Source organism: Betta splendens, chromosome 15 (assembly GCF_900634795.4).
Source record: "Betta splendens chromosome 15, fBetSpl5.4, whole genome shotgun sequence".
NCBI classification, from domain to species: domain Eukaryota; kingdom Metazoa; phylum Chordata; class Actinopteri; order Anabantiformes; family Osphronemidae; genus Betta; species Betta splendens.
Genome location: NC_040895.2, coordinates 16,220,636 through 16,240,496, shown reverse-complemented (window position 1 = coordinate 16,240,496; position 19,861 = coordinate 16,220,636). Strand labels below are relative to the sequence as shown.

General features: G+C 45.5%; 1 protein-coding gene across 8 annotated transcripts in view; it reads right to left on the bottom strand.

Moving 5' to 3' along the window:
- LOC114870599 (mitogen-activated protein kinase kinase kinase kinase 3-like) overlaps window positions 1-19,861 on the bottom strand; it is a 23,831-nt gene extending 3,970 nt beyond the window's left edge. For 2 of the 8 annotated variants that reach the window (XM_029175440.3, XM_029175441.3), the window contains exons 1-31: window positions 19,608-19,860; window positions 13,615-13,672; window positions 13,034-13,124; window positions 12,762-12,826; window positions 12,628-12,683; window positions 12,450-12,497; window positions 12,327-12,369; window positions 12,112-12,184; window positions 11,607-11,738; window positions 11,387-11,449; window positions 11,163-11,244; window positions 10,960-11,076; window positions 9,429-9,507; window positions 9,248-9,306; window positions 8,030-8,092; window positions 6,842-6,894; window positions 6,510-6,548; window positions 5,308-5,382; window positions 3,504-3,555; window positions 3,042-3,414; window positions 2,005-2,111; window positions 1,878-1,919; window positions 1,694-1,778; window positions 1,499-1,578; window positions 1,325-1,385; window positions 1,116-1,233; window positions 949-1,007; window positions 611-714; window positions 353-524; window positions 173-241; window positions 2-94 (exon numbers count right to left, since the gene is read on the bottom strand). In XM_029175440.3, coding sequence (XP_029031273.1) covers window positions 2-94; window positions 173-241; window positions 353-524; window positions 611-714; window positions 949-1,007; window positions 1,116-1,233; window positions 1,325-1,385; window positions 1,499-1,578; window positions 1,694-1,778; window positions 1,878-1,919; window positions 2,005-2,111; window positions 3,042-3,414; window positions 3,504-3,555; window positions 5,308-5,382; window positions 6,510-6,548; window positions 6,842-6,894; window positions 8,030-8,092; window positions 9,248-9,306; window positions 9,429-9,507; window positions 10,960-11,076; window positions 11,163-11,244; window positions 11,387-11,449; window positions 11,607-11,738; window positions 12,112-12,184; window positions 12,327-12,369; window positions 12,450-12,497; window positions 12,628-12,683; window positions 12,762-12,826; window positions 13,034-13,124; window positions 13,615-13,672; window positions 19,608-19,706 — 2,710 coding nt within the window. In that variant the 5' untranslated portion in view covers window positions 19,707-19,860. Of the gene's footprint in view, window position 1; window positions 95-172; window positions 242-352; window positions 525-610; window positions 715-948; window positions 1,008-1,115; window positions 1,234-1,324; window positions 1,386-1,498; window positions 1,579-1,693; window positions 1,779-1,877; window positions 1,920-2,004; window positions 2,112-3,041; window positions 3,415-3,503; window positions 3,556-5,307; window positions 5,383-6,509; window positions 6,549-6,841; window positions 6,895-8,029; window positions 8,093-9,247; window positions 9,307-9,428; window positions 9,508-10,959; window positions 11,077-11,162; window positions 11,245-11,386; window positions 11,450-11,606; window positions 11,739-12,111; window positions 12,185-12,326; window positions 12,370-12,449; window positions 12,498-12,627; window positions 12,684-12,761; window positions 12,827-13,033; window positions 13,125-13,614; window positions 13,673-19,607 lie in introns of all 8 variants that reach the window. The other 6 variants (XM_029175445.3, XM_029175446.3, XM_029175443.3 and 3 more) reach the window with 5 other exon arrangements.

Below are 19,861 nucleotides of genomic sequence, written 5' to 3'. Positions count from 1 at the left end.
CCTATAGATTCAATCTGGAAGTTGAAGGTAAGTTCAGCTGAAAGCTTCCTGCTGGATTTCAAGCGACCCTGGAGGTTCACTATTTTAATACATCCTGTGGAAAGAAACGAGCATATTGGAAAACGTAACACACCCCATGAAGCTGCTGCAGAACAATGTGTGCGTCACTCACGGTCAAGGCAGACCAGGATTGTGTCTCTCTCCAGCTGAGTGACGTGGATCACACACGTCTGGGGCGTGTCTGCAAAAAGGACGGAGAGAGGAGGACGTTGGTGTACAGAGCAGCAGCTGAAACACCTCGGGTCCAATCAGAGGGATTATCAAGTCCAAACAGCAGCTCAGCTCTTGTCACCTGCTTCCATGAACCACGAGCAGGTGGAGTTGGGGTTGACGGTGCAGAACTTGACCACCTGGTTGAGTTCGGTGCCTTTCCCGACGGCCACGCAGATGAGAGGGTAGGTCTGCTCAGGGACCACCAGCATCTCAAAGACCTCCATCGGACACGGCAGCGGGAAGTCGATGTTCTGTTGAGTGGATGGACAGAAAGCGGAGAATTAGATAATACACAGATTATCATCATAACTATAACTGGTGAAAGAGTCCAGCCAACCTTGATGAGCATGAACCTCTGCATAGACTCCACCCACTCCAGCAGCATCACACTTGACTGGAAGGCTCCACACAGGTACTTATGGCCGGTGTAAGGGTTACGCACTGCACCATCATCACATGGAGAAATTATTATCACCTACACCTAAATTTGGCTTCTCAGCAGCATCAACAACCCTGTTAGCCTCTGTAACAGACTGTGAGCTGACTGTGTGTTCATGGTGTATTGCTATACACTTGTAAACATTATGTTATTTTTTTAATTACAAAGTTTGAGATAAAAGTTAATCTTGAACTATTGGTCACAGAAACCTCAAAGCCTTCATCGCAATAACTCACCCACGCAGCACTTTTGGCATCCTTTAGTGTCTGGAATTTTATTGGACACTGCAAACTTCCTACACAGGGAAAACAGATGTAGTGATCAAAGCAGGCGTTGGTGTGCTGATGTTGACATTAAACTATTTGATTCAATAGCTTTATAGTAAAAGTAAAGTGAGACTGACCTGGGAATAATTTTATCAGGTAGTTTGTGTGTGGGAATGGCTACTGGCAGCTTCTGTAACTGTCTGGCCTGTTCAAAGAGACCACTCAGGCTATGGGAGTAGAGCTGAGAGGCTTTTCCTGCAGAACACAGAAGACCATGAGATACAGCACGAGGAATGTTGAGTCAGAAGTCACTGATTCACTATTTAACAGTAATGTTGCAACTCACCAGATATGGAAAGAAGACAGTTATTCATGACGTAGAGCCAGGTGCACCGCCGAGGGAAGAGCTGGATGAACATGAGACAGTACAGTTTATATGACTGACACTGAAAAGCATCTCAGAACTAAAATGCATAGAGATCGTCACTGAAGCTGAAAGAAACAGTGTCTGTAGTCTCACCTGTTCCATTGTGGTCTCGTGCAGTTCATTGAGGTTTAATGTATAGATTCCCTCCTCAGCTCCAAATATCAAATATTGGTCTGAAACGAGACACCCACAAACAGCAGATGGTGAATTCAGACTTTGGGAGTTAACATGTGGCTAAATTCATGATTTCAATCTGATTCAAGCTGATGTGTCTGGCCTCCTGGTCACCTCTGGTGTCAGGGTTGATCCAGGAAGTGGCACAGTGGACCTTCAGAGGACAGCCGTTGAACACCTTGGAGAAGCACGCTCCCATCTGGGAACGGGACACAGCAAATAAAAGGGATTACGAGTTGTGAATAAATGGCTTAATTATTTGACAGTGAATTTGGTTTGTGATAAAGCAGGAACTCACATGGACTTTGGGTGTAGGTGGAAGGCCGTTACTGATTGGCTTCTAAGACAAACACACACACCAGATTTTATAAGCCACGAAGCCTCTTTCGTTTCCTTTCCATCCACATTCACATAGATGTTCTTACCGGAACGTCCTTCTTGGATTTCCGTGTGGGGACACTAGGGGGCATGGTGGACTGCCTGTCTGTCGGACTGTCCCTCTCGCCATTGTGTGGGGATTTAAGGCCATTACCTACAACAAGAGTGGGAACTTAATGTGTTTGAGTGACACAGATCCTCAGATGACGAGTTACGTGTTAGTGACAGACACAGAGATGAGTTTTAAAACTAAAAGCACGGAACAGATATTGGCTTTGAAAGGGAACATACTGCAGCACAAGCACATTCGCACAGACACATTCATTCTCACAACCACCACTGGTTTTAATGATGGGGTCTAATCCGCTGGATTAAAGAGATGGAGTTAAATGAATCAATACAACAGTCTACAGGGAGCAGAGAGGGGGAGGGAGGGCAGGAGTGGGCTAGCAGGAAGAATACAGAGGCTGGATGTGGTCGGTGAAGACACCTCCTGTCTGATGGGCAGTCGTCACTGGAGGTTTATACTTTAAAAACAGTTACATGATTGTTCGAATTAACTGGATGATGTGATTTAGAATAAATGTCTTCACTGACACCACTACTGATCATCCCCAGTGCTTTAAACTGAATGGGAATGTAGACAATATTGTAAACATTAGTATAATCAGGCTTATTTAAACCTTTTTTTGGCTGGTAATTATTTAATGTTACTCAAGACAAAGGTGAACAGAGTGGATAGAATGTGAGAACTGTGCATGATGAACTATTTGAACAGATTTGTTTTGTGGTTCTGGTCAGTCGGGACGAGGTTTCCTCCTCTTCCTTCTTCCTCCTAGGAAGCGGGGACGTGGTAGCACTCTACCAGCTTCAGACGGAGTGGTATAGATTAGATTGCACAGAAGACAAACATACTGAGCAGGAGCTGATGGAAAGAAGGAGCTACAAACAAAATTTAAATTAAAAGGCATTAATATTAATGGATTCATGGAACAAATAAATCAGTGGGACTATGGGGCTGACAACTATCGGAGGGAATGACGGGTCTGCGGACACTAGCGGTCTAAGACTTAGCTGCTCTTACTCTCTCCCTGTTCCTCCTGTTTTTCCTGCACCTCTTTCACCTCCTTCAGCACCTCCCATGCCTCCTCCAGCTCCTCCTCTGTGTGAGGCGTGTGGAGCCACTCCCAGAAATGCCTAAAGCTCCCATCATCCTCTGGGGCAGAGTTTGCGGCGTCCGTGCGTTTCGGGCTCTCGTTACCTAGGCTGCTGCGGCGATGGGGCGGCAGCTTTGGAGGAGGGGGCCGCGGGGGCACGTGGGAGGCCGGCCTGGCCGGGCTCGCTGTCTCTGGGGCCGGACACCGCTTGATGGTGCCTCCGCCCCCGCTGTCGTCCTCACTGTGTGACTGGCTGTCCTCCTGTTTCTGTTGTGGTTGTGAGGTGGAGATGGATTTCGGCTGGAGGAAAATCAGATCAAAAGTTAAAGTCTAGGACATCAACAAATGGAGAATGAATAAATTCAATGAGCCGTTTGTCGTGTTCATACCTTGGGAGGAAGCGGGGGAGGGACCTTTGGCCTCATGATAGTACTCGATTTACTGAAGATTGAAAAGTATTTGTCACTTAACTTTGAACAACATACAGAATAATTGGACAAGCACTGAAGGTACAGGTGCTGTGATGAAGACGATGATATTAATGTCATAATGGAGGCTATGGTTTTATTTGCCATGTTAGTGGTTGTTTCATAATGTCAGTGGTATAACTTTATATTATTATTATTATGCCCTATTCATACTACTAAACTCAAGCTTTATGTCTGATGCAGAATGAAAGAAAAACATGAAGCCTTTTTTCAAATGTGACTTGTTTTGACAGTTGGACTGAATCTATAACTATGAAATGACAAACACAACCATAACCTCACAGCTTTGGACACAACAGATGGTGAGGAAAATAACTGTTTTCAGGTTAAACACTACATAGATGAAGAAAATGATGAACTAGACATCATTTGAATATGGAACTTGTGAAGTCTCTGAGAATGATGCTGCTGCTGCTGAAGCCAAAAGACTGATATGATTTAAATACTTTTATCATGTTTGCTTGATGCGACACATGTTTGTGTCACACTTCATTACTGAACCATCATCTACAGTTGTTTCGCCTTCTGAGAGTCGAATGCTGATAATCAGGCGCTGTGACATGAGACAGCAACATATTCCCAGAGACTTATCCATCTGAGGCCCACATGTGTGTTAATACTGGTGTAAATGGAGCGGCCCGGAGGCCGGTGAACACAAAACATTCACTAAGAAGAACGGAGTGATGTTTCTGCTGCTACAGTCAACAGACATTTGTCTAGAACATTAATGTCTGTGACGGACGATGTGCAGGTGGACCCGTAGCTGATGAGCCCTGATCATCACTGATGAAGGAGACTGAAACATGGGCCCAAACCCAAAGCTACTGCACAGTGAGTGGAGCTGTGTTTTCAGGGCTTTTTGATTTGAAAAGCTTTTGCTACATGTTAAATCTTGGGGTTTCTTTAAAAAAATAGGTTAAAGGTTTATAATTAGTTGTTTTTCTATCAGACACACACACGCACGCACGCACACACACACACACACACACACACACACACACACACACACACACACACACACACACACACACACACACACACACACACACACACACACACACACACACACACACACACACACACACACACACACACACACACACACACACACACACACACACACACACACACACACACACACACACACACACACACACACACAGCGAGGAGGCACACAGATGGCGGCGCAAGTGGAGAACAAAACAAGGCAACAGCATAAAAAAGTCAAGGTCACGAGGATCAGTTATCTGAACAGTAAACCCAGACGTCTTCCTTCCAGTAAAACATTCAATGATACGCTGAGCAAACGCCTCAATAGAGCTGGATGGATGTAGTTATTCATTGTTTTAAGCTTCTTAGGCAGTAAAACAGAAGTAAATTGAAAAATAAAGCAAACATCTAAACTTCATTAGGTTTCAGTGAGTTTTCTGGGTTAGGGTTACTGTTAATAAAGAACAACAGTATTAACAGCATGGATGACATACAGGCTGTGAACACACACACAAACACAGGTGGCGAATGTGTGTGAAGGTGGGGTGTGCTGCATAGAGATGCGTGGATGAAACTGCGGCCACAACAGGAAGTCTTCCTCCTTGTCATACTCCTCACCCTCCTCCCTCCCTTATTCAAATAGAGGCAGGAGTGTGCGAGAGACAAGGAGACAAGGAGGGAGAGGCTTCTGCATCTAAGACTGGAAAGAACTTACTGAGTGTGAGTTTCATCATCATCTGCACCATCATCATCCTCATCCTCATCATCCCCTAAGTGTGCCACATGGCCCCTGGGAGAGGAGGTGAAGATAGGAGGGAGGGTGGGAGCAAAGAAGGAGGGAGGGGACGGGGAGGAAGTAGAAACAGAGAATCCAGGTAGCGGGAGCATAGGTGAGAGATTAGGGGAGAAAGGAAGCAGGCAAAGGAGACAGGAGACAACAGGAGGAGCAGCAGGAGGGGGGGAGGGAAAAAGGAGGGAGAGCTGAATGAAGCTTGGTCCACAACTACTCCTAACCGTCTAACACTGGGCAGAAACTAAACTGGGCAACACTAAAGCAAAAACCCATTTTTACACTACAGCTAGAAAAAAGTAACAGTAAAATCAAGTCTAACAGACCAGAATCACCAGCCAACCCCGCTGGTCCAGTCCTTGTATCTCTACACAACTCTAATCAGATGCAAATAGACCCGCTACATCAAGATGCGCTCCTTTTGTGTACTTTATCCCCCACTTCTCAACAACAGACTCCACTTTTAAAGGGCTAAGCTGCAGGAGCTTTCATCTAATCAGCTGATTAACCCACATAAAAAACAATACCTGCATTTTCTAACATCTATAAACCACTGCCAGACTCTAATTTTCAGTAATGAACGTGTAATAGCATCTAACAGGAATAAAGTATCAGAGTTTAGTTCCCTTTGCTTATACACACATTCTACATCATGTTTGTTCAGTGACAGACCAACCATATCAGTAAATCACATTTGCTGTAACAGTTTGTCTAAAGGAAGCACAAAAGCATGAGAACCGTAATCAGCATTATTTTTGGTGTAAACACAATTTCTCCAGTTACCTGCCAGTATGATTACCAAAGACCCCTGCAGTGTTTGGGTGTGTTTCTGTATGCACGTGCATGTGTGTGACAGCACACGAGAGTATGTGCGTTTAGCCATGCTCTGCAGTGAGCTGCTATGAAGCACTGCCTCGTTCTGATCACATCAAAGCGTGAAGCAAGCGGCAGAGAGGAAGAAAAGCCCAGAAGAGTCCAAAATGCCGAGAGCCCGGACGGAGCAAGGTCGTTACAGCAGCGTTAGTTGCGTGTGATTGGCCAAATTAGTCCTGCCGTTAACAATGATTGGCTCATGGGTGGGCATGGTTAGAAGACACCCTGGGATCAGGATGACGGGTCTGGCTCACCTCTGCTGAAGCTCCTCCTCCACAGATTTGAGAAGACTCCTGTCAAACACAGAAAAAGAGAGGAATGAGGAAATTTTGTGAAGACAAATGAGCAAAAGAAACCAACACGCTTTGAAGTCTTTAGTTTCTAAGCACTGACAAACTCAGGTATACGACTACATCCTCAGGGAGAATCTGAGTATTTCATTAAACCAACACTCTCTCTATCTCACTTCCCCTTTTGTCCAGAGGTTCTCGTCATAGGCATTTCATACAAAAGTAGGAAATCCGCATCTAAAAAGAAAATATGAAGGTACACTAAGACATAAAGAGAAAGTGAAGCTGAAACTCACTTGTTTCCTCCCAGTAGACTTGAAGAATCCTGGCCGTACTCGAACTGTAGGTCCTGGAAGAAGGGCAGACAGCAGTTACTACCGTTCAGTAATGAGCCACCTGACATGATGTGTATGTGATTAGTCCAGAGGCTAAAACATGGCTGAGTTGATCAGATGTTGATCACCAATGAAAAGTTGGATCAGATTGAGAAGCACAGACTGTGTATACACTGTACAGTATGTGTTCAGATATGACCTCTGCCATGTTCACACTGTGGCTCAGATAATCAGGATAAAAATCATTTTCTTCCTGTCACATTTTCAAGGATGTTGATGTTATCATCAACAATATAAAGTTATTATGAAGTTTGCTTGAATTTATTTTGTGCATTTACAGGTTTGCTCGTGTAAGAAATGCACCTTAACAGTCTTGTGTTGAGTTTTGGCTTTAATGTGAAGTTTCATGAAGCCACAATGTGAATGCAGCATTTTCAACATATTGACACACATTGTACAATCACAAGGAAAAGTGATCTACTGCAGAACAGATGAAAACAAACATTACACAAACTGCTCTGGACTACAGAATGAAGAGGTTAGAGAATACAGAAGCAGCTCTGCACAAGATGGAGACACATCTGTAGGAAGAAATCCAGAAGGACAAACAAGCATCATGTCTAGTACAGCAGGTTAAGAGCTTATGTGTGCATGATTTTTTAGATTTGTGTAGGACTGTAGCATGTCCAGACCCATGTGTCCTCACACAAGGCCCCACATGACTACCACCCCCTGATGTTATGTGCAACACCACAAAACTAACATTTGACTGACTGTAATGCTTTTTATGAGTTTGCACTTTTATTTGTGGGGGAAAAAATCACGACAACAACATCTACAACACTAGTTAAGAGAAGCAAAAGTCAATGCTGGAGAAGAAATAATGAAGTGAACATTTACAGAACCAAAAAAGTGGAAATGAATAAAAATATCTAAATGACATTGAGCAGCCAAAGCAATCGTCAATCTTAAAAAGAAAATGAAAGACACATCACATCATGGTAACGCAAAGAGAAAGACACGGGCTTGTTCTTCAGATGGAGAAGTGATGGAGCGGCGTAAACAAGAAAAAATGATGGCATGTGATCAGAGGAAGAGAGACAGAGGCTGAAAGAGCGAGCTACAGATAGAAAGAGTACAGAGTACTACCAGATTAGATCTCGCGGTATAGTAGAGCTCCTCAACACAGTCCAGATAGGGCTCAGAATCACGCTGGTCAGCAAGACAGAGCGAGAGAGACCTCAGTTAATACATGAACCTGGACTGATGGAGAGAACGGGGAAGAATGGAGACGCAGTCGAAGAAAGAGGGTGACGGCCAAAATGGGTTCTGAAAACCCAGATCAGTAGAACAAAGCAGGAAGCAGGTACTGGTACAGTAACTGAAGCGGAGGGGAGACAGATGCAGAAAGAGAGAGAGACAGAGAGAGAGACAGAGACAGAGACAGAGACAGAGAGAGACATAGAGAGAGAGAGAGAGAGAGAGAGAGAGAGAGAGAGAGAGAGAGAGAGAGAGAGATGATGCAGACGAGGAGAGACATTAAGAAAATGTGCTTAAACGAATGGCAACACATCTGTTCAGCCTCTTTTACAAATTAGATTTAAGACTGGATCCAGTGAAGCTGCTGATCATTTATTTCTATTACTAACATTAGAATACATGACTGTAAACCTACAAAACATCCTGCTCAACTTAGAGAGAGGAGAAATGCAAACAGGAGTTTGAGAAAAGATGCACGTGCAAAAGAAGTGCAGAAATGTGAGCGAGGGGAGAGGTGTTAACAGGACGCTATGCATGAACCTGGCGCCATCCCTCTTGTCAACAGGCAGTAAAGTATCCTCTATGGAAGAATATGCTGATATGGTATGGATACAGCAAACATGAGCGCCACACTGTGTTAGTGTGACCACAGAGCTGCTGCACCTTCTGCTGCTCATGCAGGTCTGTGCTGCGGTGGCTGAAATCTAAATAAATAAGCTCTGTTGCTGCATACAGTATTAAAGGGGGATGAGGTCATCCAGGCAGCAGGGACACATGGAAGGTGTCTTCCTATAAGGACACACCCAGAATCCCTCCGCGGGAGGACATCAACAGGGATCCTAGTACGATACCAGAACAAGCCGTGGCCATTTAATAAAAACGGCTTCTACATTGACTCGGGATAAGCTTTGTGCCCTGTACCTATTGAAGAACCACTGGACTTGAGTTCAAAAGCTACTACTCGGTAAAAGTAGGGATAGGCTTGATGTTTGGTTCAGTGCAGAAAGACAACATGGGTTTGCTGGGGTTTGGAGTGAGGAGGAGTAAGGTGAAACTACACTAACAGCATCTCAGTCTCACAGGTTTAAGCCACAGTCATTCACTCACCAGTTCGTGATGGGGCTCCGTCTCCTTTCTCATCGGAGGATCAAACTTCACCTGGTCGACTGAGGACAAGCAGTGGAGACAGGAGAAGATGGGATTAAGAGGTGAGGGGCACTTCAATGCATCGGTTATACCTTGGCATCAGAAGTGTATTTATTCGTGTTGGCCTCGTGGTTGAACTCACAGTTAATCTCCGACAGCGTCTTTCCCTCTCTGGTGCTTCTGCTGGTGGAACGGATGCGATGAGGAACAGAGACCGGGGACTATTGGGAAAAAGCAAAACATACAGTCAAATAGGAGTTTAAATGACATGTAGAGTCTGGTACTTTACAAGGTCCTCATGAAGATTACAATTGTAATAGAAAAATATTACATAATCCATCTGCTATTTCCTGCGGCCGGGATTTGATGACACAGCAAAACAACCAACAACACTCCACAAGCCAAAAACCACAACATACAGTAGCAACACAGTCGACAGGAAACACAAGCCAACGCCAGCTCCTGCACGCTAATAGTTGAATGACAGTATTAATAGATCACGTTCTGCTTTAATTACACACTGCATCTTAACCCAGACTGTGTTAATGACAAGTTCAATAAAGCACACAGTCAACTGTTCAGTTAGAAGCTGGGTATTGGTTTCACCTGAAGACATGGGCCTAGAGCTGTATTCATGAACAAGCTGCTCTAATACGTTACAGTGTGAAAGAACCTCACTTTAAGAAATCAACTCAGAAAAACATCAAGATCAGTCCATGCTTGATTGCTGCTCAAAGCAAACAGGGTCTGTACAGAAATGCAATCAAGGACATCTGTAGCGTGGACCAGCTCCAGGGTTGGTCCATTTCAGACTTGAAGGTTGAACACAGTCAACTGTCAGAGCACACAGGTCACGATTAGTAGCTGTAACGCAAGAAGCAGGTGAAGATGCACCCATGACTGACGCGCCATCACTCTGAGCATAAACGTTTCTTTACGGTTCACCTGCTTCTCCAGAACTGGAATGAATGGAACCGATCCTTGCTCGTGTAAGATGTACTTTTTGATAAAGTTGCCGTGGAAGTCAGCAATGCTTTCTTGTGCGTCTGAACAGTCTGTTCCACTTACAAAATGAACCACAGCTCCAGCCAACTCATTATTGAATAGGAATCTGCATTCTATTCATTCTGTTCTGGGTGAAATAAACTGACAGCATGGTTTTAGTTAGAATAAAATCACATCAGACACCGCAGCCCACACCGGTACCTTCCTACGAGCCGCAAAACGGGGTGCACGTCGGGCACCGGGGCTTATGGGTAGGAAATGACCCCTGTACTTAAACTAAAGAGAAGGTGGTGAAGTCAAAAAACAGAGGAGAGAGAGAGGGAAAGGAGAAGGAAATGGTTTGGAGAAAAGAGGTTGGATATAAGAAGGAAGAAAAGAGGAAGATAAGCAACAGCAAAGACAAAGTGAAGGAAAATTGAATCAGAAACAGTGGAAACAAAGGTGAAAGAAAAGGAAGAGGAGAGAGAAAAAGCAAAGCAGGAAGATGAAAAAAGAAAAAGCAGTAAGAAGATGAGGTGAATATACAAGTCAAATGTGGGGAATGAGGCTGAGGCAAACACTAGAGGACAGAGGGAAGGAAAACAAGTGAGATCCAGCAAAACATAGTCACTTCTCTGCCTGCAGAGCGACCAGTGACCGTGACACTGAAAGCAGACGCTCAAAGTTACCTCGGGCTCAGGGTCGTCGTCGTCGAAGTCGTTGTACGTGCTGTGATCGGGGTTGTTGGCTTTGTCCAGCAGCTCGATCGCGAGCGTCCGGCTGAGGGGCTGAGACACGAAGGGGTGCTGGGAGACGGAGGAGAGAGGGAGCCAGTCAGCGCGTGGGCGTCTGCAGCCGCTCCACTGACAGCAATCAGCTCTTTGTTGCTCACCTGCAGCAGTTTCTCAGCCGTGGGCCTTTTCTTTGTGTTTTTAGTCAGCGCGAGTTTGACGAAATGGTGGAAGTTATTTGTCCTGTTTGAACAAAGACAAAGAAAACAGATCAAGGGTTCATCTTTACGCCTGATAGGAGACGGCACTAACCTATCGCAAGACTTGAAAATGAAGAAATACCAAATTGAGACAGACAATAAATTATGACAGGATCGTTTCTTACCACTTGAGTTTATCTTTCAACTTAGGAGGCTGGAAATTACTCTTAGTCATCAAAAACAACGCCCTGAGAAGAGAAAAATATCACAAATGAACTTCCAGTCTACAAGAGTGAAGACAGATAGAAGGGATCCAGTCACATTTAAACACGTCTCATTCTCCATCATTCTAGTTCTACTGTCAGGCCAAGTCTCACATGCACATAACACCTGCTCAGGCGCTACCTCATAGGGTGGAGGTCAAACATGGGCGGCTGTAGTTCAGCCAGCTCTATTGCAGTAATTCCCACTGCCCAGATATCACACAGCTGGTTGTAACCTCCTTTCCTCTCCACAGCTGCTACCTCTGGAGCCATCCTGTGAAGAGGAGAGGGAAAAGGAAGAATGAAAAAAGAGGAAAAAGCAGAACAACAGCTACACACAGACACAGAACACTAATTATCCACTGTATAAATAAAGAAAAAACTATCTGAGGGTTAAACTGTCACCAGCTCACAAAGACCAAACATTCTACTCATTCCTGGTTTGTTAGGTTTTGAGAAACGTCTGCTTCCTACAGCTGCATCAAAACCATCTGCCACTGATAAAAGGCATGAAACGACACTTGCTGGTATCTTCCCATAGTATAACCCATTGGACAAATTCCTTTAAACGGCTGAAGGCTGAGAATCGCCTCACTTCCCACAGTCTGTAAGAAGCCTTTTGCAGGATTGTATATGTAACAACTCACCAATAAGGTGTTCCAATGAATGACTTCCTCTTAGCCAGAGTCGCTGTGATCTGGGCTGAGACGCCAAAGTCGGCTATGGAGCGTGAAGGAGGGGAAGAAGGAGAATGGAGGGAAACGTGTGGGACACATGGACAGGAAAGGACTCAGAGTTAGCAAGTGATTCAGACTCATTCCCAGTATAATAAAGCTGCACTGTGTTTGTTTGCCGCTCTCACCCAGTTTAACATAACCGTTGTCTGTCAGGAGGATGTTTGCTCCCTGTGAGATACAAACAAGCCGCACGTCAGATGAAAGAGCAACATTTAGCAGCACATCCCTGTGCGGTTGTTCAGACTCACCTTGATGTCTCTGTGCATCTTGCCTTTGTTGTGTAAGTAGTATAAACCCTGAAAAGACACAGGAGACGTTACAGTCTGTCAACAGCTGTTAATGTTAGAAAACCTCCTTATCCATACTCGTACTCACACACGTTATTGTTCAAAGGCACTTTTAATCTAAGCATGGTGCATGCGCTACCTGAAGGGTCTCCCGTGACATGTAGGCTATCTGTGACTCTGACAAAGGCCCGGTTACTGGAGGAAAGAGAAACAGGTAAGGACCAATAATTAAGACCGAAGCGTGTGTTTGTGCTTTTAGCTGCGTGCTGTTACCGTGATAGATGTCCTGCAGAGAGCCTCCTCCACAGTACTCCATGCTGATCCATAACTTATCCCTCCTGCACACACACACACACGGGAGCTTCACTCATACACAGTATATTTCATATATACTTTGTAAGTATTTAGCCACTGAGCTGTAGCCGCCCTGTTGATACTGGATTTTAAGTTCCAGGCACATTCAACATGTGCCTCTCCAAAATCTATACAGTGTTAGGAATTAATGGCTTTGAGCACTAATTGACCTCATATCATCACACACTTACCGGAGATAACTGCCGAAATAGGCAACAATGTTGGAGTGTTTACAATCCTTCATCATTATGATTTCTTGCTGGACAACAGCAAAGTCCTCACCTGGAGGGACAACACAGAGCACCCGTTATTATTAGAGCCATGATGTGGTGTATTATCATACCACTGATTCGTGTCTGTGTGTGTATTTAGTGATAAGGGTTCAACTGATGAGTTCAGAGCGAGCAGCAGAGCAGGTTTTAACCAACTTCCTTTAAAACTTCCACACTTAGATGTGTGAAGATTCATTTCCATATTTCTCGGAGCATCTAAAGTTTTTGTTCTTATATTTGGAGGAACTGAAGCTGGAAACCAGCAGAAAGGAAGGAAAGGTGAATAATAATGGACAGGAAAGAGAGCGCTGAGGACAATGATAGAGGGTTCTGTAGGTGGACGATGAGTGCACAGCGTGTAGAAGGAGATCTGAGTCTGACGCAGGCAAATAACAATCGAAGGATAAAGACTTTGCAGCAGACGAGAAACAGTGAAGAACAAAGGCTGACCAAGCAATTAAGAGAAAGAAAACAAGCAGGGCTGAGATGCGATAACTCACCCGGTTCCAGTTTGATGACTTTGATAGCAGCCAGCTCTCCCGTGTTTACATTACGAGCCTGAAGTGCGAGAAAGGAGAAGGTGAGTTAGAACGCGCCGAGACGCCGCCCACGCCAACCGGCGCCGCTCACACAGCTTCACGCTAGCACTGGGTGGGAAAAGACAGTCAGAGGAGGAGAAGCTGAACCTGGATCAGTTGTGATGTGTTCTCAGCTCAGTCAGACACATGCAGGGGCAGTTTGTGTTTGACTACATGAGTCAGTAACTGTCTGTGAGAATGGAACATGTCTACATTCATCCTAACACAAACTACACTTACTAACTCTGCATCGTACTAGTGTCTGTCCCTGAATATCAAACTTTCGTTGAAATCCAAGCGGGGCCTGGGGGTAATTTTCTATTAATAACGCAATGTTTACGTTTAGCTGGTTGGACCGGGAGACAGATTCTATACCAACCACACAAGAATAAAAGATCTTTCAGAGGAGACATGAATTGCTCGCTTCTCTTGGGCCAAAAGTATGTGAGCGACATTGCAGTATGTGAGAGAAAAAGAGAGAGACTGTCTCTGCAGAAGTGAACGAGAGACGCCAGTAACCCAATCTACAACACCAAGAGCTCCATAATGAGACAAACAAGAGGCTCAACACTACACACAGGACGCTCTACGCTGAGGAGCAGACAAGGACACACAGGCAAACAATGGAGCTCACACTGAAATCAGTTTGAGCGAAAACTGATTCCTTTTCTGAAACGTTTCCTCAGTTCATAAGGAAAATCAGGTAAAGAAACGAGTCCAGACCAAAACAAAGCTGTGGTGAGAGCGAGGACGGACAAAGCAACACAAAGAGAAGAGAAGCAGAGAGCACAGACAGTGTGTTCAGTCAGCAGACAGACCAGAGATGAGTCATAGCGCTCACTGCCACCGTCAGCGGCAACAACACAACCCGCATCTGACCGAGTCCTTGACAAACAGCAAATCTGTGCCCACACTGCCAAGCAAGTGATCAAGCACAGGTCCAGTGATGAAGCCTCAAGGAGGTCAATTAGGCTCTGGAAAGGCAGATGACACTTTGATCACTGGGCCATCATCAAACCCTTTATTGTGTGTGCATGTCGTATGAGCGGTCACAAAACACAGGTCTTTAATTCTGAGCCTGAACTCTAAACCCAACATGTTAATGAGCGTTGACTTCTACATGATGAGACAGAGACCACGGGCTGATGTTTGGACACTATTACAGAGGGTGATGCACTGTATGCTCCTGGAATTACAGCACAAGAAGGCATGTCATGACAAAAAACGCATTACAAAACGTTCTTCTGCAATATCTGAGCCAACTGTCACAGGAACCTAAACGACAAAATAAAAGGTGAGAGGAAGCAAAGAGGAGCGTTTCCTGCCACCTCCTGGTCCTGCAGCGGTGGTTGTACCGCAGTAATGAAGAGGCTGCTCACATCCATCAGTAACTGGGCTGTGTGTGTGTGTGTGTGTGTGTGTGTCTCAGCATATGGCCGGCACAGTGGAGGGGCAGTGTGGCATTTCACTCTCTGGGCATGAAAGACAAACAGGAACAGCCAAAGTGATGACAGCTCACCATGCTGCTCTCACTCACTGCTTTTATTCTGGAAGTAAATAAGGACGGCGTGTTTTATTCTGACACCGGTTCCCTGCACAGAAAAAAACATGTTTGTGCAGTTTAGGGCCAAGATGGGAGCATCAAGAACTCTTGATTTGCCTTGTGTAGAACAAATTAAATGCCTTACACTCAAATCACAATAGAAGAGCAACCGATTTCACACAGAAGTCATTAAAACATCCTAATTTGTTTCCACTCAGCATTCTACGTACTGCACGATGAGGAACGCGCTGAACCTTCCACTGTAATCACATTTGCATGCTTTGTGTAGGACCAGTCTTGTGTGAGAACTCCAACATTAGCTGGTTATTCACTACTTGACAGGATCTTTCCAGGACTGAGGATTTAAACAGGCAGCGTCCCATTCAGAACCAGGCCTCCCTGAGCCAGAGCATGAAAACTGACCCCTGAACGGCTTCTTCCTGAACAACAAATGCTCTTCTGCTTGTTTTCTATTCAATTACTACAAAACTAAAACACGTTCTTCCTCAGAGCCCGTGTTCTTATTTAACCAAAGCAAACACACATTTACAAAAGCTCTCAGGACGGATCCAATTTAGCACAGTGGCTTCTCTTTAAGCACTCGAGACATTCTTCCATTTACTGCATTCATCCACCAACATGTAGCGCTGAAATCCTTCCTTCTTAAAGCAGTGAGCTCTGCCAATAGTCACATAATGACATCGATTTCCAATACAACTTCGTGAAATGCCTGACGTTGAGTTTTGCTGCAAAATGTTGAAGCAGATGCACCAAACAGCCCAGGTGCTGCGTCCTTCTATCCATTTATTAATATAAAACCACTAACCTTGAATGTGCAGGTTCTACGTCTGTCATAACAGTCTTCACATAACCAGGTTCTAGCAGTGACATTAATCTAACGTTGTTCCTCTAATTAGAGTAATTGAACTAATTGAATCCACATTTAGTGTCAGTGTATGAAAATGCCTGTGAAACCGCCCACTCTGCATATGTTTAATGTAATGTTGCCTGTGTGTCACATGTTTAAAGGGACAGTCACTGTGTCAGTGGTTAAATGCAAAGCAAGTCATCAACAGTTCCCGTCTCTGATGCGACTGGGGACGGTCTGAGAACCCGGCTTTGCTTCGCGGCAGATGTGAACGCAGGATAATGTCCTTATCTTCACCTCAGTGAGCAAAACAACTGGAGGAACGATGATGAAAACAGGATGGTTGTGAACCAGCAGCTTTAACTGTGGCTCTCCAGCCATTTGTGCTCGTGATGATACAATCTTCTGGTTGTGTGTGTGTGTGTGTGTGTGTGTGTGTGTGTGTGTGTGTGTGTGTGTGTGTGTGTGTGTGATGCTGCATTTTGCTGCTCCACGGTCTTCCTCTCCTGGTGCAGAATGAAACAATAGGACATGAACTGAAACACACACACAAGGGAAGTGAGGGATTGTGCGCTGCTGCCCAGCTGTGCCACACACACACTGCAAACCATGACATATACTCCATTTATTACAGCACCCATGAAAAACACCAGACGTCTGTGAACATAAACTAATATACTACTTATATGCATTCAATTAATGGCTAGTAATCAGAGTCCCGACGTGTTACTTCTATGAAGGAAGCTTGGTCATGAAAGTCAAACCCAGGTAATAGATAATTCTCCTGTTAAAAGCTGGGATTTTTGTGTGTTCAGAAATGTAAACAGCAAAATCAGCAGTGAAAAGTGAGGCAGCACTGCTTTACCCAGAAACACACAGGTGTGTGTGTGTGTGTGTGTGTGTGGTCGGTGTCTATTCGCAGTGAAGGCGGACGTCTGCCTCCGCTGTCTCCTTGAGGAAACAAGTCAAACGTTCTCTTCAAACAACACGCGCTACATCAGGATTCCTGTGTTGTTAAATACGTACGACGCACAAGCACGTTTCCATGACACACAAATAAGCAGAGTGGAGCGTTTACTTCCACACGCAGTGACAAACCATATCTGCACTCACATCAGCTGTGAGCAGAGCTTTTGTAGGAAGCTGAGCTTGCAAACGCCACAGGCCTCTCTTCTCTGTTCCATTGAGTTTAAAGCATCATTCAGATCTGTGAGCTGAGCCATCATCATTATTATTATTTAACTGTGGATCAAAGACAGGTATGAAAATATTAACAGAGCTTACGGTTTAAATGCGCAGTTAACATTATGACGAGCATTTCAAAAACAACACACAAAGTGAACTAATCCTATATTGCTCAATTATGTCAGTCTCTATTGTTGTGTTAGTAAACAGCCTCTGTGCGTGTATAAAAGTGATCGCAGCCTCAGCCGATGCTGCTGGATGAGCTAACTGCTGTTGAAGCTATTCTGCTCCCTTCGCTCCAACAGATTCCATCTTGCCTGAAATCGCTGACTCGCTGCACCCTACCATGACGCAGCACAGCCCAATTCAACCAGACCTCAATCTGGGATCTCAGGTGGAGTGTTGAGCAAAGGACCGAGAGGCCCGTTTAGCTCTCAGCCAATCATCCCGATGCAGGAAAAAAGGCAGGGCCACAAACACACGAAAACAAGCTGGAGTTCACACTTTGCTTCCTGCTCAAACATTCCTGTCCAAGCCTCAGATTTTCACAGCGCCAGAACCAAATATAGGCATCAATGAGGTTTAACCGAGTGCTCCGGTGCCTAGAAGCACATCCTTTAATCCAGAGGTTTCAGGCTGGAGCCACCGGGTTCCCTTCAGCAAAACCTCTGCTCCTGCACCAGAACCAGAACATCACCTTCTGGATCATACAGGACCACGGGCCCGTCTATTGTACGCGAGCCAAACTTTACGGCCATTGCCTCTATTGTTTTCTACTGTGCAGCTAAGTGAGCGAGCGTTATTCAGCCGGTGCTGGAGAGTTGGCTGAGAGCTGCTGGGCCGGTCAAGAGGTTCTGTCAGACCCGGCCGGATACAGAACCTAAATTAGAACCAGGGCCAGATTAGCTTGTGCAGGGACAGATACACAACGGGGAAAAACCATCCGCACCGCAGCACCAGCGGGACAAATCCACGGACTTTCACAGCCCACATTCCTGTTAGCGCGACGTGCTGGAGGTGAGACGGTCCGTTTAGCCCTTTGCACCAGCTGATGAACGTCCAGGCTGCGAAAAGCCTGCGGTTCGAACAGACTGACGGCTGCACAAACAGCCACACGGTTGCGTTACCTGACTTTTATTATGACGAAAACGGCAGGTGTGGCTGAAATGTACGAAGACGCCTTAAAGCAACTAATCGAACTAGCAAGTTAGCAAGTGACTGTTTACGGTTTCTGGGACACATACGTGCGGCGTGTTTCTACATTTTACTCTAAACAGCTTCACATAATTGACTGCAAACGCTCGGTGCGTCCTCTAACCAGCGCCGTGGGTCTGAACGTCGGCGGCCGTGCTCCCGTTTGGAACCCAGGCTTCTGCTGCCAGCGCAGGGCCTTGGAGAAGCGTGGGACCGAGCGTTTGAGCGGAAACCGGAGCGTCTGCACGGAACGGGTCCCCGCAGCGACTGCGTGACTTCCAGAGGATCCTGTTGGTGCTAGAATGTGCACAATCACGGCGCAGGGTGTTGTTTCGTCGCTTGTTGCTGTTGTGCGTTGCGTCGCGTTGCCCTCGGAGCCTTTTAGCCAGTCTGGATTTCCAGGGAGGCAGCTGTCACTTTACAAACAGCTCCGCGATACTGCGATAAACGCCACCGCTGCTGGTTGTCTGCGCGTTCGTTTGTGTGCAGGTGAAAGATCGCTACCTGTTGTCACGTTCCCCCACGGAACGGATAAAAGCCTGGTTAGCTCCGTGATGCTACCGCGTCCTCGGTAAGCTAACGGCTAAATGTCCATTATCGGACACAAGCAGCCAGCCGTTTCGCCGCCGGTTGTCAACAACAGCAACAACGATAACACAACAACAAATGATAAAAAAACTTATTTGTAACACACTCGTGTGATTTAAAGTAGAGAATAAAACCTAGACGAATAGTCGAGGTTTCGGGTAGTTTTCGTCAAAGTCTAACTTCAACGGTAGCTGAAGTTGATGATTTTGCAGCACTTGAGCAACGGTTAAACGGGATTTTCTAACATTTACCGTAAAGACTGTAAATAGTCTGTAAAAAAGGTTTAAACGTTAGGATTCACAAAGCATCCAAGACGAACTGACCTGTTCGACAAAGCAGTCATGTTGACGTGCATTAAACACGACACCAATAAACAACGCGAAAATAACGGTGATTCAAAACCTATAAACTACTGGTTGGTTAATAACGCATCTGCTGCTACGACCGCATTGAAGGACATAAACACACAAAGCTGCGTCGCTCTAACCCTCTGTCCGATCATGGAACCCGCGTTCCGTCGCCTCGCCGCAGTTTTACCTTGTAGACATCTCCGTATGTGCCGCTTCCTATCCTCTGGATCAACTCGAAGTCCTCCTGCGGATTCCGCCGGGACAGGTCGACACTGGAGTTCATCATTTCCAATGGCGAGTACGGCGCCGATCGCGCTCGGTAGACGAACCCCAAAAATGTACGACGACAGATATTTTAAGAAAAACATACGGCGTCAGAAAATCCCAGCCCGAATCCACTGTAGCTCCAACATGGCTTCCATCGCGCATGCGCAGACCGGA